Source organism: Nomascus leucogenys, chromosome 15, assembly GCF_006542625.1.
Source record: "Nomascus leucogenys isolate Asia chromosome 15, Asia_NLE_v1, whole genome shotgun sequence".
In the NCBI taxonomy this organism is placed as follows: domain Eukaryota; kingdom Metazoa; phylum Chordata; class Mammalia; order Primates; family Hylobatidae; genus Nomascus; species Nomascus leucogenys.
Genome location: NC_044395.1, coordinates 28,184,000 through 28,201,873, shown reverse-complemented (window position 1 = coordinate 28,201,873; position 17,874 = coordinate 28,184,000). Strand labels below are relative to the sequence as shown.

The 17,874-nt window shown below is 34.9% G+C and overlaps 1 protein-coding gene across 1 annotated transcript in view; it reads right to left on the bottom strand.

The window, feature by feature from the left end:
- GUCY1A2 (guanylate cyclase 1 soluble subunit alpha 2) overlaps positions 1-17,874 on the bottom strand; it is a 357,730-nt gene that overhangs the window by 132,703 nt on the left and 207,153 nt on the right. The window contains exon 5 of the mRNA XM_030828948.1: positions 10,671-11,156. Coding sequence (XP_030684808.1) covers positions 10,671-11,156 — 486 coding nt within the window. The remainder of the gene's footprint in view (positions 1-10,670; positions 11,157-17,874) is intronic.

Below are 17,874 nucleotides of genomic sequence, written 5' to 3'. Positions count from 1 at the left end.
ACAATGAGAACACTTGGACACAGGAAGGGGAACATCACACACCAGGGCCTGTTGTGGGGTAGGGGGAAGGGGGAGGGATAGCATTAGGAGATATACCTAATGTAAATGATGAGTTAATGGGTGCAGCACACCAACATGGCACATGTATACATATGTAACAAACCTGCACATTATGCACATGTACCCTAGAACTTAAAGCATATATTAAAAAAAAAAGAATCTCATAGAATTAGGGGACCTACTGAAAGTTGTTCCTACCTGCTCCACCAAAAGGTTGTGGCATATCACTCCTGTGATCAGAGCATATGCTTCTGCCAGTCTATTTCATTGTTACAAACATGAATTTTCTTAAGGATCTTCTACTGTGCTGAAACTATTCTTTTAACTTTTGGACAAAGATCCTCTTCAACCTCCAGGAGCCAAAGAGAACAAGTATTTATGATATCCAACACATATTCAAAAATAGTGCACATTTGTTGAATACTTTAAAAAAGGAAACCCAGTTATATTTTTAGCTCTAGGGTAGAATTCAAATTGCAATTTACAAATTCATGTTCATCTTCTAATTACTACATTGAGGGCCTCATGTTTGTAACAAGGACCTTTGGCTGATAGTTCTTTTCAGCCTCAAAATAGTCCTGTGACATACTATTGTTTTCATTTTAGAAAGATGAACTCTGACTAGTAATTTGTCAAAGTTGCTGGAGAGACTGTACCAATTTATAAATGAATAAATATCTCATTTTATGTATTAAAAGTAATGGCAAAACCCACAATTACTTTTGCACTAACCTATAGTATATGAGTGCCAGAACAATTTTTTTGTCCTGGTTCTGCATCTAGGTAATTGGAAACACTAGCTATCTGACACATGAATGATTTAAACCATTACTTTCTAAAATTCGAGCTTTTAACTAAATCAGAACTAGATTCAAGTAGCATCTGCAACTTACTAAATTCATCTTCAAAAGGGACACTTAGTATTTGATAGCACAACAGAGCGATCATACTTAATAATAATTTAATTGTACATTTTAAAAGGGTCTAACTGGATTGTTTGTAACACAAAAAGTAAATACTTGAGGGAATGGATACCCCATTTTCCATGATGTGATTATCACACATTGCATGCCTGTATCAAAACATCTCACGTACTCCCTAAATACATACACCTACTATGTACCCACAAAAATTGAAATAAAAAATTTAAAAACACAGAAGAGACATCATAACACCTATTCCACAGGATTGTTCTGGAAAGTAAGTGAAATATCACAATTTAAAGCACTTAACACTGAGACTGGAACACAGTTTGTATTCGGTAAATGTGATTTCTGTTAGTTTCATTTTGCTTTCAGAAATTTTCACTTTTTAAATCACTATTATTAAGTGATAAATAGTGGGAGAAGTATTTACAGCATTTCTGCTATATAAAAGCATTAATTAAAGGTTTGTTTAAAAAAGGTAATAGAAACACCTCAATTCAGTGAGATTTGCATATTGCAATAAGGCTATCCTATCAGACAAGTGAGAGATAACGGTCCCGCCTAGAAAATCAATTTCCATTTTAGTAAACTCACCCTATGTACAAACTAAAAGCAAGTTGTTCATACCGTTCTGCTGAAGTGGTAGTGACAAAGATAAATGAGCAGCTTGAGCTTAGAGCTTAACTTCTTTACAGTTTATTGATACACAAAAGAGAGATACTGTGTAATAACACAATGAACTCTATAAGGCTAATGAAAATCTTTATTTTCATTAATGGATCAATGGGATGGTAGCATTTATTCTTTTTTTTTTTTTTTTTTTTTTTTTTTTTTTTTTTTTTTTTTTTTTTTTTTTGAGAGGGAGTCTCGCTCTGTCACCCAGGCTGGAGTGCAGTGGCGCGATCTCAGCTCACTGCAAGCTCCGCCTCCCGGGTTCACACCATTCTCCTGCCTCAGCCTCTCCGAGTAGCTGGGACTACAGGCGCCCGCCACCACGCCCGGCTAATTTTTTTTGTATTTTTAGTAGAGAAGGGGTTTCACCGTGGTCTCGATCTCCTGACCTCGTGATCTGCCTGCCTCGGCCTCCCAAAGTGCTGGGATTACACGCATGAGCCACCGTGCTTGGCAGCATTTATTCTTATTAGATACAGGAAATCCTAGCAATATGGACTAATCTACTTAGAGAACTTACTAGAGACTTGTATCATGAGGAAATTTCCATACTGCCTGTAGAAGTGATATACCTTCTCTTGAGATTTCATTCTGCTCAGGCTGCTATACCAAAACACCATAGACTGGGTGGCTTAAACAACAGGAATTTATTCCTTGTAGTTCTGGAGGCTGGAAAGTCCAAGATCAAGATGCCAGCCAATTCACTTCCCAGGTGAGGGCTCTATTCCCAGCTTACAAGTGGCTGCCATCTTACTGTGTCCTCAAAGAGGAGAGAAAGCAAGTTCAAGTCACTTCTTATAATGATGCTAATTTCATCACTGAAGACCCCAACTTCAAGACCTCATCTAAACTTAATTAACTCCAAAATACTCTACCTCTAAATAATATCACATTAAGTAGGGCTTCAACATATGAATTTTGGGGGTTCATAAATATTCAGTTCATACTGTTTGTAAAAATCAAAAACATCAATCTGTTTGCAGTTGCCACCACTCTTTAGAAATTAAATATCAATAGGTAGAATAACCTCAAAACACTGAAAAATTCAGCAAGACATGGCATTAATATTAACTTCTGCTTAGCAACTGAAAGTATTTTAGCCTTCTAACTGTCTTCAGAATATGCCACAACACTAAAAGAAATGTTCTCTGAATATAGAAGAAAAATAATTCAGGCTGCCATATTAGAATATAAAAAATAGACATTTGGGGTTCAGTTTCATAGTACTGGTCACAGACATCCCACGGGTCATTATGGCTTTCAGAAATATTGTCATCTTTATAAATTCCATATTGTAATTCAGAGTATGCAGATGGAACCATCTTTAAGAATCTTTGAGGCCCCATGAAGATGACACAAATAATGCATTTCGGAAAGCTATTTATCTCCCTCCCTCCTTTTATTTCTCTATCCTTCCTTCACAGTCTTTGGCATACAATGCAATTCTAATAACCTAAAAGAATAAACCCAAATAAATAAGCATTTTATCTATTTCTAATAAGCGTTGGACACACAATGTTTATGTACATAAAAATGCCTGCACATGTACAACACACACACTCACACAGACACACGCGCTTCCCATATAGGACCAGATATACCTGTTTGGAAGGTAATAATAGCTAATATGTACATTTACTACCATGAAGCAGACACTGTTCTAAGCACTTTACATAAATCTCATTTAAAAGCTCACGAAATAAAACTATAAAGTGATAAAATTAGTCTCTTATTTACAGATAATAAAATGAGGCAGAGAGATTAAATAAGCCATGAAAGGTGGAAAGATGAGAACTCCAACTAGTGCACTCAAGATAGCATTGGGATTCCACAGCCTTGGCTGAGTGGATTGAAAGAAACATATCTTACCCTTGCCTCTTCCTTATCTCCAACCAAAGTGCTCGCCAAAGGCAAATGTATAAATGAGATTAAACTCTCTTCAGGTAATTTTTACAGCATTATAGTATTTTGAAATTGACAATATAACTCCTCCCATAGAAAAGCTATCGGAACAGAATGCTTATCTGTGACTTTCACCTTACTTCCTAAAGCATATAAATGAGTTCTTTTCTATTCATTAAAATTGTTCTAAAAATACATGCTAATTTCCATAACATTTTTAAGGTTCTATGGAAGTCATGGCTCCTTATCAAATGAGTTGTAACTGTTTATTGAGTGAATGAATAAGTTGAATAAATTTTTGACTTAAGAAATTCTTATTTCCTAACTAAAAAACATTGTTGCTTTGTTTCCAACAAAATATCAGTAAAAGCAAATGATGTTGGTATTGATGGAGACTACTGAAGAGAAATAACATAAATCTTAAAGTGCTCAATTTAAAAAGTGTGTGCACTGATCATTAAAAGAGAAAATATGTAAACCTTGGGGAAAAATGAAGCAATTACTCTTTACTAAATGGAACTAGCATTTCATGCTGCAAATGATGTAAAATGGCATATACATATTTATAAAATTCCAACAATAACCTAAGTACCTAAGTACTTTGAAAGGATTTCTGTTTTACAACAAAACAAGGTGGAAGTGAAGCATTTCATTCTTCTGTGAGATCTAATTCGTGCTGAAGTGATGTCCTTGAGAATCTGTTGCATTTTCTGGAGGCTGGCTGAAGGTCCAGCGAAGAAGAGAGGGCTTTAGTAACTTCCTATCAAGTGGCAAGACAAATCAAAATGCTTGAGGCATAAAGCTGTGTAGCCCTAAAACTCTATGTCAGCAACATCTGTTTTCAGCTTTTACAAAGGAGGTTAAAGACGGGGATTTATGTCTGCTATAGCTCCTTAGCCAATGTACAAACTCAGCTGCTGTGAGTACATCGGTGAAAAGCCCCGGCAGTCTTCACCAAGATACCCAGACTAGAAGGGCTTGCCTGACTCTCAGTTTCCCTGGGATATTAACATGAACACTCAAAAGCAAACACTGATCACTTATATATAAGCTTATGTACAAGCGTCTCTATCATGGATATTTATCACTATTCATTTGCATTTTGTATTTATTTTTAGAATGTGCTATGGTTTGAATGTGTTCCTCAAAATTCATATGTTGTAAACTTAATCCTCAATACAAAAGTATTGAGCGTGGGACCTAATGGGAGGTGATGAATATGGAGCCACTATTTGAAGAGCTTGTAGGAATAGGTTCACTCTGCTCTCTCTTGCCCTTTTGCATTCATCCACATGGGGATATAGCAAGGAGACCCACACCAGATGCCAGCACCTTCATCTTGAACTTCCTAGTCTTAAGAACTGTGAGAGATTAAATTTCTGTTCTTTATAAATAACCCAGTCTCAGGTATACTATTATGACAGCACAAAATGCATTAAGACAGAATGTCTAGGTTTTTTTTCCCACAAAGTGGTTAAGGAATTATAGTTAATAGGAGTCTATAGTTAACAGAAGACTAAAGCATAATAATATGCTGGCATAAATTAAATGAAACGTACACGATCGTAATGGCTTTTCTGACCCCTTTAATTGGCATTATATTTATGGAGTTTGCAATTTATAAAGTTAACACAGTGTTTTCATTGGCCTTAAAAGACTTTTAGAAGAAGTCAATGTATCTAGTAATTTTCACACTGTATTAATTCCAAGAGTGTCCCCAAGCACATTTTCTGCATTTTCAAGGAGGGATATAACCAGCCTCCTAACTCTAGTATCTCAGTGATTCTAATCCTGTTTTAGCATTTAAAAGCTCAGTGGACATCTCTATATCCTTTGATGAGGTTGCCATATTCAGTTCCCCTTTGACACTGTAGACTTGTCCTGTGCACCCTCTGATTCTAAGCTTAATTCTGTCCAGGGAAAAGACTCTGCTTCTTTATCAAAGTTTGTACTGATACCCATATTTATACTTTCTACCTAGACATGTTGCCTGGTTTCCAGTTCCTGTCATCTAGTCCCCTTGGGTCCAGTCCCAAGGTCTTATATTCCCTATGAGTGAGCCTGGATTTCCTACTTTGCTAATTGGCCTGAACTCTGCTTTTCCAGCTAGACTTATAATACTTGCATTTCCTTGCCAATATGAACTTTGTGTTGTTGTTTTTCAGATTTTTAACATCAGATTCCCTAATGTAATAGAATTTGGGTCCTGCTATTTCCTGGTTGCCCTATCTTGTCTTACTGTTTCCTCTTCCCAATCTAAACCTGACAATGTTTAATGCCATGGACATTTGCAAAGCACACTTGAAGGCTGTGATGGGAATACTCTCCCCGCCACCTTTACTCTGACAGAGAAAACTATTTTATCACTAATATATATTTTTTTGAGACGCAGTCTCACTCTGTTGCCCAGGCTGGAGTGCAGTGGCATGACCTCAGCTCACTGCAACCTCTACCGCCTCGGTTCAAGCAATTCTCCTGCCTCAGCCTCCTGACTAGTTGGGATTACAGGCACCCACCACCACGCCCAGCTTATTTTTGTATTTTTAGCAGAGACAGGGTTTCACCAGACTGGCCAGGCTGGTCTCGAACTCCTGACCTCAGGCGATCCACCCAACTCGGCCTCCCAAAGTGCTGGGATTACAGGTGTGAGCCACCGTGCCCAGCCATCACTAACATTTTTAGAGTTACCAGGGCAAGATGATTTTTAAAACCAGATCAACTTTTATTCCACTTCACTATTTAAAAAATATACCTCTTATTGCCTGCACCTGGGACCACTGCTCCCACAATACCTCTTTTGGTATGCTACTTTCCATAGGAGGAATGAAGACAGAGGTGCTGGCTGGTTTCTAACAAAGAGAAAAGATGGCAGACGGGAGAATCTCCAACTTGACAGTATAACTACAGTTATTGATTCTGTAATGTCATTTTTAAACAGTTTCCACTCTTTGTTTCTATCATTTGATCTTTGTCTAGATCAAAGCCTAAATTGTACAAAAACTATAGGCTTTAAAATCAGACAAGTCTCAGTTCAAATTCTGACTTATGAGCTACGTTATCTGGATTTAACCTTTCCAAAACTCAGTTTTCTTATCTGAAAATGTACATAATGCCACATGTTATTCAAGGAGGGATTAAATGAGATATTTTATTCTTTTCTAAAAAGCTCTGGGCCTACTAGGTATGTATGTGTACACACACACACACACACCCACACCCACACAATCACATAACACACATCCCTGTATGTTTAGATAGATACACCTGTCTGAGAAGTTCTAATGGCAGCTAATATTTACATTTACTACTATGTACCAGATGCTATTCTAAGCTCTTTGAGTATAGGAAAGCTCACTGAAATGCTTATAATGTAACTGTGAGACTGATGCACTGAATATCTTTATTTTATGGGGTATAGAACTGGAGAAAAGTCAAGTTAAATTGGTTAAAGGTGAAAAGATGGGAACGCTAAAGATTGTATTTAAAATAGCACTGGAACACTGCAACCACGGCAGAATGGAATCAGAGAAAGGCAAAGTCTTTCTCCCTGCTTATCTAAAATCAAAGGTTTTCCCAAAGACAAATGTAAAACAAAGCAAAATGTACACGAATTTGCTTCAATAGTCAATGCCATTATTATTATTATTATTATTTATATGCCATTGATTTACAAAATTAGATACTGGTTCTTTATGTTCACGTGAGAACAATCTGAGAAGCAAAATATTACGTATGTTGTTTATGTTGACTTTTACTGAAAATTTGCCTTTCTAATTACAAGAGAAACAAAATTATAACCCAGGCTTCCTTCAATTTGCCTAGCTCTTACTTAGTATTCATACACCTGTAACATCTTGGTAGTTAAGCATTGGAAAGGCTTTCATTTTCTCAATGCTTGATATATACACAGCAAAATCCACAGCTTCTTCCTCAACCCTCTACTTTACAGAAAGCTTGATTATTTTAGCAGAATGGTCGTATTATGTCTTAATTTATCTGAATTCTACCACGAAATTATAATTCTTAACTCTATCATCTACCTGATGATAGGAAAACATGGAGTAATGACATGAAGAAGAGAGGGGCAACCACAAATTTAGAGACTAGTATCTCACGTCATAGCACACTATGAAAGCCCCATGTGGGCCACTCCATCTAGTTCTTTTCTCTTGGCATTTAGTTTTACCTGGCTTCCTTTCACATTTCTAACATAAAAGGTGGGCTGTACCTTATTTTTCTCTGTGGTATGGTTATTCTACATAATTACCCAAATTGTATACACACTTTCAATCTAGCAAAACTTTTCATTTCATAAAATAAGATTTGTGGTCCTTACAAAAAATTCTACCACCTCTGGGATTCTTTGTTTCAACAGCCATTAAAAATTTAACAAATATAGTTTAAAATAGCACATGGTATATTTTCTAGAAAATACACTAGAATGTTTATGAAGATTACAAATCAGCCTGCTCAAACAGAAGTTTTCTAATTTATATCCCTCCTAATGCATTTCTCCCAATGTACTTCATTTATCCTATACAGGACTAATATCTTTTTATTTGTCTTTCCCTCTCTGGCCAAACCATTATTGCTATGGATTTAGCATATATTGTATTTCCAGTCTGGATCTCCGAAACTCAACCTCCCTAATCCTGAATAAGCAGCCAAAGCTGCCCTATATACCTATCCTAGATACATGTACTTACTAGCTGTGATAGTTAATATTGAGTGTAAACGTCACTGGATTGAAGGATAAAAAATACTGTTCCTGGGTGTGTCTATGAGGGTGTTGCCAAGGGAGATTAACATTTGAATCAATGGACTGAGAGAGGCAGACCCACCCTCAATCCAGGTGGGTACCATCTAATCAGCTACCAGTGTGACTAGGATAAAAGCAGACAGAGGAATGTGGAAGGACTAGACTGGCCTGAGTCCTTTGGCCTCCATCTTTCTTTTGTGCTGGATGCTTCCTGCCCTCAAACATTGGACTCCAGGTTCTTTAGCTTTTGGACTCTTGGACCTACACTGGTGGTTTGCTTAGGGTTCTCAAGCCTTTGGCCACAGACTGAAGGCTGGGCTGTCGGCTTCCCTACTTTTTGAGGTTTTGGAACTCGGACTGGCTTCCTTGCTCCTCAACTTGCAGATAGCCTATGGTGGGATTCCACCTTGTGACTGTGTGAGTCAATACTCCTTAATAAACTCCCTTTCATATATACATCTATCCTATTAGTCCCGTCCCTCTAGAGAACGCTGATTAATACACTAGCATTGAAGATATGTTAAGAACACCAAGCCCTGGAATCTTATTTAGTTGTAATTAATTGCAAAATTTCCTAAACAAGTTTAGTTTAAGAAAAGTTGTGAACTAGAATTATTATGTGTGTATGTGTGTATATATATTTATATAAACATTTTGTAAGTTAAAACTTGTTGATTATTATTCATGACTATATGAAACTGTCCATGGTTTAATAATATATAGGAAAATTTGAAGATCACACAGAGTATTTCTACTGTTTTTCTGTGAGATGTCCTAGCTTATATCAAGGGAATGAATGCTTGATGTCTAAGAAATCAAATCATATTTTAAAACCTTGAGCCTGTTTTGGCATACTCAGAGGCATCACATTTCTTCTTTTCTCAAAATCTCACTGATACTTATGTTTGTCAGGGATTCCTGTGTTTTTTCCAGAGAATAATTTATTTATCTATTATCATTCTCATTTAGTTGTATAAACTTAGGGCTAAAAAAACAAAACAAAACAAAAAACATGACTGCTTTAACTGGAGGAAGCGAACACTGCAAATCAGTAGTTTAGAGGGAAAAGATTGGTTGTTGCAGAGACTGGTGTAATAGTGCCCCAAGTATGGAGGAAGGAAAGTGTTGCCAAATTCAGCTGATCTCCTCTGTCCTGGAAGTGACAGTTTAACATTATAGTATCTCTCTGGTTTAGAATCAGACATTTGGCTACCACTGCTGTAAATTATATGCCAATAAATTATAAGGGAGTTAAAGATAATTTATAAGAACTTAATTTTCTATAACAAGGAAAATCCCTCATACATATTTCATACTGAATGTTTACCACTCAGAAGAGATTCAATTAAAATATTTAACATTGGCTATATAGTCTACATAATGAAACTAAAGAGCTCCTTTCCCCAAGAAGACACGCCTTCATAAAAACACCCTCTGGATGATAATATAAAATTTACAAAGTGAATCAGACAGGTTCTTTCCAAATCTGCTTATGTGAAGATCATACTATAAAAATAAGTAGCTGGTCAATATGTATTAGTAAAGAAGCAAATAAAAACTGCAGTTCACAACTATTTATACTAAAAGTACTTGATTCCCTTCATATAAAAAAAGCCCTATGCCCTGACATTGTGCGATCTACGTAAGATTCTAGGTAAAGTTGTAGAGTTATTGATTAGGTAGATATGGAGCTAAATGACTCAAAATATTGCTATGATCTTAATAAGAAATTAATAAGGAGTTCACCAAATCAAACCAACATTGGTGGTTGGCACCAATTTTGGAAATTTTTCCATTATGTAGCTTGGAAAATTAAGGTACTTCCTCAAAAACTCATTAGTCATTTGAGCAATAGCTAGAGTATTTACATATAGGTTTTTTTTAGAATTAAAGAGATCTCACTTAATAATGCAATGCAAAATACTGATTAGCCATATTTGACAATACAATGCATGTTTTAATATAACTTGCTATTTCTTTTTAACTGTCAAAATAAAATTCTTAGTTTATATTGGAACCCCATTTTCTAAGCAAGAATAATTATGTGGTAAAAAGCCGCCTAGAATTCAACAAGTTTAATTTTTTTAACAAAAATAAACTTAGAGGAGTAGCTATATAGAATTTTTCCTTACTGAGCAATATCATGATTCTTCACAGTTATCTATGTCAATACAAATGAACTCATATTGAAAGTTTACTCATAAAGAAGAAATACCTGTATTATCTAGAAAGATTTCTAAATTAAAGAGTTGTCAATTATTTAGTATCAAGTTTAAGTAAAAAAATCAATTTAATTAACATGACAATTTACTATTAAATACATATATATATAAGTAACTAAACTCCCTTACCTTATAAATATCCAAAAATCCACACTGGTGGTCAAATCTGGTGTACAGTTCATTCAGCATGCTGATTACTTGCATGGGAGTACACTGGGCACATATGGCTGTGAAGCCAACAATGTCTGAAAAGAGCATGGTGACATCATCAAACTTTCTGGCCTGTACTTGCTGTCCTTGCCACAATTGCTGGGCTACATCACCAGGGAAAATAGAATATAGAAGATCCACTGTCTTCTTTTTCTCTTCTTCCAGGGCCTGGTGAGTTCTTTCTAAAGTTGCCTTTAATTTATCCATCCTTTTCTTCAGCCCATCTTGGGCCTTTGCCTGCTCACCAACCAAAATGACATCTCGGGTGGCATCATGGATAGGGATGTCTGAGAGATGTAGCCCTCGGCCCATGAGTTCATCCAACTTGTCCACACACGGAGAGCCCAAAAATAAAATGGAATTTGATTCTGGAACATGGATCATTTGTCCTTTGACTTCCATCACCTGTGAAATTAGCATGGAATTTTGATCAGTACTCTTCACATAGTAGGTTCACAAAATTTAATGTATTATCTGATGAATAGAAAGAAAAAATGTTTTATTAGCAATACTGAGTTACTGCATTCATATAAGCAAATTTAAATCTGATTTTCAGCCAGTTTAAAATTCATGGTTCTGAAGAGAAACAATTGTTTTATATCTCACTCAGCTACTTTCTAAAGACAATAATGAAATGGAAAGTGAGATCAGTGAAAAATGAAACAGGAAAACATTTTGTATTCAAGATGACACTCCAAGGTACATCATGAAACTGGTTTATGAGCCAATTCTAAAGCTTTCAGCCTGCTAAATAATAATAAAATTATGGTAAATCCATCTGTCAAAATAACTATATTTAACAGTCATTAAAATAATACCCCTTTCAGAAAATAAATCCAGGAGGTTAAAATGAATCAAAATAATTGTTTGGCCTTACGTAAATCATTTTTCAACTATTATAGTACTTTGAAAATGTACTAGTCATTGCACTTGTTAGATTAGTGCACAGTTCTCTTATTCTTAAAAATAAAAATATAAACCAGATATTAAGCTAGCATTATCAGAAAATATCACTCAACTAGCGTGTTCATATAAGCTAAAAATAAATGAAAAAATATTAATTATAATACTAAAGGAATTTGGGTCATATGATAAAGAATCTGAGGATAAAGTAATTTAAATCTTTTCCTCTTTTCTATGCCCTTTCACTGGAGAATTTAGGGAACTGAGATTTAATGGGAAACTTAGTGAACACAAGCTTATGCCCGGTAGCCTAATGAACACCTTCAGAGGGCACAAACAATGAGCACCAGTAGAAAAAGAAGGTGAAGCTGGGGTATGGCTACAACTATAACTATTTGGATTGGACTAAGGTTAAACTAAGTACACCTGGAGAAGAAGCTAGTTGTAATTACTTAGAATAGGCTAAAAGTCGAGCAGTTGGGACTGTGCATCAGTTTCATCTATGTTCCACTACCACACGGAATGTGCTCAATACATGTATTTTCCTGTCTTCTTTATAGCTAAATAGTTAAGCTAGTTGATAAAAACTGGTGGCACTGAACAAATATGGAATAAACTATTGGGATTTGGATTTTTAAGTCTGTTAACATTTTTACTTTTCTCCCTTGTACCATTCACCAAGATCTTGTTTATATAAGAAAATAAAATGGAATCTTGCTTGATGTTATAATTTTTATGGAATTAAATGCTCACTTTACCTTATGTAAAAATTCTGCTAAAGTTCAGTATTTCATCCTTTTATTTATATTACTCTTATTTATTCACTAAAATATTGATTATTTTCTATTTACTAGTAATGCTCTGCTCTGGATGATAAGGATAGAAAGATAAAATATGGTTCCCCTTTTCAAACGTATCACAGTATGGTGGAGAACCAAATCTATATCGGCCAGAGAATAGGAGGAGGAAGACATTCTAAATTCACCACCTAAAATAGGCTCTCAAAATACTGCAGACTATAGTTTGAGTAAAAAGAAAATAATTGTCCTGTATAATATTTACAGATTGTTTTGTATATGTTTCATATGTTCTTTGGGGGAGGAGTGTTGCTAGTAATACATACTTTCTTGTTATTAGGATCTTAAGGGCATGGTAAGGAAGATACACATAATGTAAAATCCCATAGTTTAAAAATTATGATATAAATTTTTTTAAGATTGACATGAGTGCCAAAACCTTGATAAGCTTAATAGGGTTAATCATATTTTTAAATGGCAATGATAACATCTGATACTCATATATTTAAACTTCTATGTAGTCTCTCTCTCTTCACATTTCTTTCCAATTACTTCTCTTTTCCTTCTCCATCTTGCTTTCTTCTTTCTTCTCCCTTGCTTCTTGGAGTTATACATTTTTCACCCTCCTCTCTTTATTTGGTGTTTGTCTCTCCTTCTTCTGGTCTCTCTTCTTCATCGCTTGGACTCTACTCTCTCATTTTTTTCCATTGGTTCCTGTTTTTCTTTCTCTTTTCTTCCTAGGTACCAACTTTAACATTTACCATCACAACTAGACCTTATTCTCTTTTGCCTTTATCATCTCCATCTTAATTTTAAATATGGAATCAGTGTACGTATGTATGCATAAGTTAATATATATTATTTCCTATATGTAATGCACTTTAAATATTAATTTATAAAAAGTCTAAATTGAATAGTTCACATTCCTGTCTCAAAAATATAAAACAGCAAATATGTCCTTGATTTATATGTGGCCATTAGTTTGTTTTCTGAAATCTCTACATAAACAGACCCTGAAACAAGAAAAAGTTGTTGATTGCCTACACTACAGAAAAACAATTCATAGACGATAAGCCCAAACAAATAAAGTAAATAACTTCCTTTTCAATATTTTCTATCAGTGAACTTTTTATTTAATAAATGGGCAGATTCAATGGCACCATCTGTATCTCTGTCACCAATGCATTTTTACTTTAATTGGAAAACAATATAAATTATCCTTCTTGAATTATGTTTCTCATAAATTCAGAAATTCATCATTATTTGCATTTATTAACTTAGCAATAAGCAAAACTATTATAAGAACTACATATTTGTATGTAAAAGAACTGTGGAAAATTGCTTAAAATATAAACATCTATCTAAGGTTTTATTGCAGCTTACATCATATTGAAGTTTCAATGAGATAGCACAGATGACATCAGAAAAACAAATTGTCATAACATTTGTCAGATTTCAGAAATTGGCAAGCATAACAAAGGGGAGTATTTTGCTCTGAGCTATAGTAAAGGGTTAAATGTCATACTATCACAAACCTTGGTTGTCAGGTTCTGTTAAACTATCTGCATTATTTCTTTTTTCATTTTACTTTTATACTCGGTTGGGGGGTACATGTGCAGGTTTGTTATATAGGTAAATTCATGTCATGGGGGTTTGCTGTATGTTAATGCATGATAGTTCTATGAAAATATTTATCACTGTTATCAATAAGTAATCAGAATTGAGTAAGTCCAGGTCATATAACTGCACGTTACATGTTCTATATTTTTGCATATCTTGAGCATGGCCTAATCCATGCTCTCATGGAGCTTCAAGTATTATAAGAAAATCATTTGATGCAGTGTTACATAATAGTTTGAAAAGAAGGATTTGGAAGAAGTCAGGCCTGAATTTGAATTTCAACTCTCCTGACAATTAAGTGGGAAAACTGACCTACGTTCAGTTCCTTATCCTTTCAAAGCCTCAGTTTCCTTATCTATAAACTGGAAAAGATGATAATGATGTTGAGGAGGATGATGCCTGTAGCTAACTCAACACATCTGTGAGTACTTGCTATTGCCCATGTACTGTGCTGAGTACTTAATTAATACTTAATTTATACTTTGTTACTGAATTTTACTCTTTTGCTAGCTATTACTATCCTCAGTTTTAAGATTTAGGGAGGTTAAGAGATTTGTTAAGAATGCACAGCTAATAAGCAGTAAGGTCAACACTCAAACCCAAACTGGACTGACTCCAAAGGAAACACTCTTAACCACTGTGGAAGCCTGATGGTGAAGGAGAGAGAAGCGAAGCAATTACAATTTTAAGTATAAATCAATGTGATGGCAAAACAACCTTAAAGAGATGTTCACAACGGGCTGTTGAAAAGAGAGAAGTTGTTGCTACAGATATAGATGTAGCTGCTGATATAGATTTGCATGACTATTCTTTAAAATTCAGTTCAGTAACAAAAAATGGGCACTTCTAGATTTGGTTTCTGGTCTTTCATATCCCTGCAACGTAATTTATGAAAGCACAAACAGAATGATATGTCCCCGGTGCTTCAATAATTAAAGGGGCTTCCAGAAGGGCTATTGCTCTCACAGAGCAACATTTGCTTTCAAAGAACTAGCTCTAGCTAAAAAAGGAGGAGACAATGCCCAGCCTGAGATGCTTCCATGTCCTTAATGTCCTGATATTCTCCCTCTCACACCCACCATCACTCACTACCCAAGAAATTGTATGGCTAGAGTCACCAGCAAGAGAAATTTTGCACAACAAATGCCCAGCTAGGAATCACTCTTCATCCACATGGGCTGAAAAATCCCCTCCATATAGAGACATAAGGATATCTGACCTGGAGAAGCTTGCTCTGCACACTCAAGCAGCATTTCCAAGGACAGTGGGAGCCATGAAGCATGAAATAAACCAAGATGAAAATAGCACCACATAACTTCTGAAAATTACACAGTCATTGCAACTAAAACCCACAAAAGTAGGCCAGGACCTACATGCCAAACCTAAATAGAGGAATTGACTGTTAAAATAAAAATTTTAAATAGAATCTAGAGTCTCCTAACACAATACCCAAATTATCAAAAATATAATAGAAAGTCAACCATCATAATAAGAATCATAATAAGAACCAAGAAAATCACAACTTGAATGAGAAAAGACAATCGATTGACGCCAACACTACAATAAATCAGATGTTGGAATTATCTGTCAAGAATTTTGAAGAGGGCGTAAGAAAATATTTCAATGAGCAATTATAAATTCTTTTTAAATGAATTTTTAAAACACAAAATCTCAGTAAAGCAATAGAAATATAAAAATAACCAATGGAAATTATACAACTGAAAAATACAGCAACAAAAATAGAAAACATGCTGGGTGGGCTCAAAATTAGAATGGAGATGACAGACGATAGAATCAGTGAATTGAGGACAGCTTAATATAATTTACTCAATCTGAACAACAGAGAAAATAGGCTGAAAAAAAAAAAGTCTTAGGGATCTTTAGGACAATAAAAAAGAAATCCACATTCATATCCTAAGAGTTCCAAAAGTATAGGGGAAAGTAAGGTTGAAATAGTATTTGAATAAACTATAGATGAAAATGTCTTAAATTTGGTGAAAGACATAAACCCACAGATTCAACTATATGGATTCTAAATAAGGATAAACTCAAAGGAATTCACTCCAAGATACATCATAGTTAAACTTCTGACAATTAAATCCAAAGAAAAGAATCCTGAAAGCAGCCAGAGAAACATGACACATTACTTACAGGAAACACCAATTTGAATGGCAGCTGATTTGTCATCTAAAATTATAGAGGCCAGAAGAAAGTAGCACATTATTTTTCAAAAACTGAAAAAGAACTGTTAACTGTGAATTCTACATCTGGGGAAACTATCCTCCAAGAATTAAGTGGGGTGAAAGGACATCTGCAGACAAACAAAAACTAAAAATCTTTGTCCTAGCAGATCTACTCTTAAAGAATGGCTAAAGAAAGGTCTTTAAACAGAAAGAAAAAGATAACAGAAAGAAATCTTTGAGCACCAGGAAGGAAGAAAAGGAACAGAAGGACTAGAAATATGGGTAAATACATAGATTATCTTCTCCTCATGAGTTGTCTAAATCATATGCGATGACTGAGACAAATATGATAATATTATACATTCTGATACTTTGATCATGAGTGGCCTCACAAGAGGAAGGCAGAGGGAGACCAAACATGCACACACACACACACACAAACACACACACACACACCACACACAAAGGAGAAGGTGACATGAACAAAGAGACATAGATTGGAGTGATGTGACCTCGAGCCAAGAAACCTCAAGACCTGCCAGCAGCCACAAAAAGCTAGAAGAAGCAAGAAACGGATTCTACCCCAGAGCCTCTGGAGATAGCATAGTCCTTTTGACACTTTGACTTCTGGCATGCACGACTATGAAAACATAAATTTATGTTGTTTTAAGCTACCAAGTTTGTGGTAATTTGTTACAGTAGCCATAGAAAACTGATACCTTAACAACAAAATCTACAAATACGATCTAATTAATATCTAAAATAATTTGACAATCCAAAAACAGCAGAATACTCTTTCTTTAAAAGAAAAAAAAAACCCAAGGAGATCATGGAACATATACCGACCAAATCCTAGGCCATAAAAAAACACCAGAATAAGTTTCAAAAGTTGAAATTGTACAGAGTATGTTAACTAGGTGAAATAATACTAGAAATCAATAACTGAGACAACAGAAAAATCCCTAACAATGTGAAAATGAAACAACACTTTTCTACACAATTCATTTTAAAAGAGGAATTGTTAAGAGAAATTAAATTGCATAAAATGAAATCAAAATGGAAATACAGCATATTAAAATAAGTAGCATGCAGCCAAAGCAGTGAAGAGAGTGCTTATAATCAAGGCGAGAACAAATCACGAATCAATAATCCAAGTGTCTACCTCAGAAAACGAAAAATATAAGAGCAAAATAAACCCAATGCAAGCAGAAGGGAGGAAACAAAAACCATAAGAGAGGTCATCAATGAAATTACAAACAGGAAAACAATAAAGAAAATGAGCAAAAAAATGGTTTCTTTGAACAAACATCAATAAAATCAGTAAAGTCTAGCAACACTGATGAAAATGACAGCTAAGTAAACAAAAATCAACATAAGGAACAAGATAGGGGTTATCACTATAGATAATATAGCCATTAAAAGAATAATAAGGGGATATCACAAACAGCTTTACATTAAAAAATTTGACAGTTGAAATGAACCAACCCCTTGAAAAAACACAAACTACCAAAACTCAACCAAGATGAAACTGATAATCTGAATAATTTTATAACCATTAAAAACATGAAATGTATAATTTAAAATTTTTTGAAAAAAATCTTCAGGCCAAATAGTTTTGCT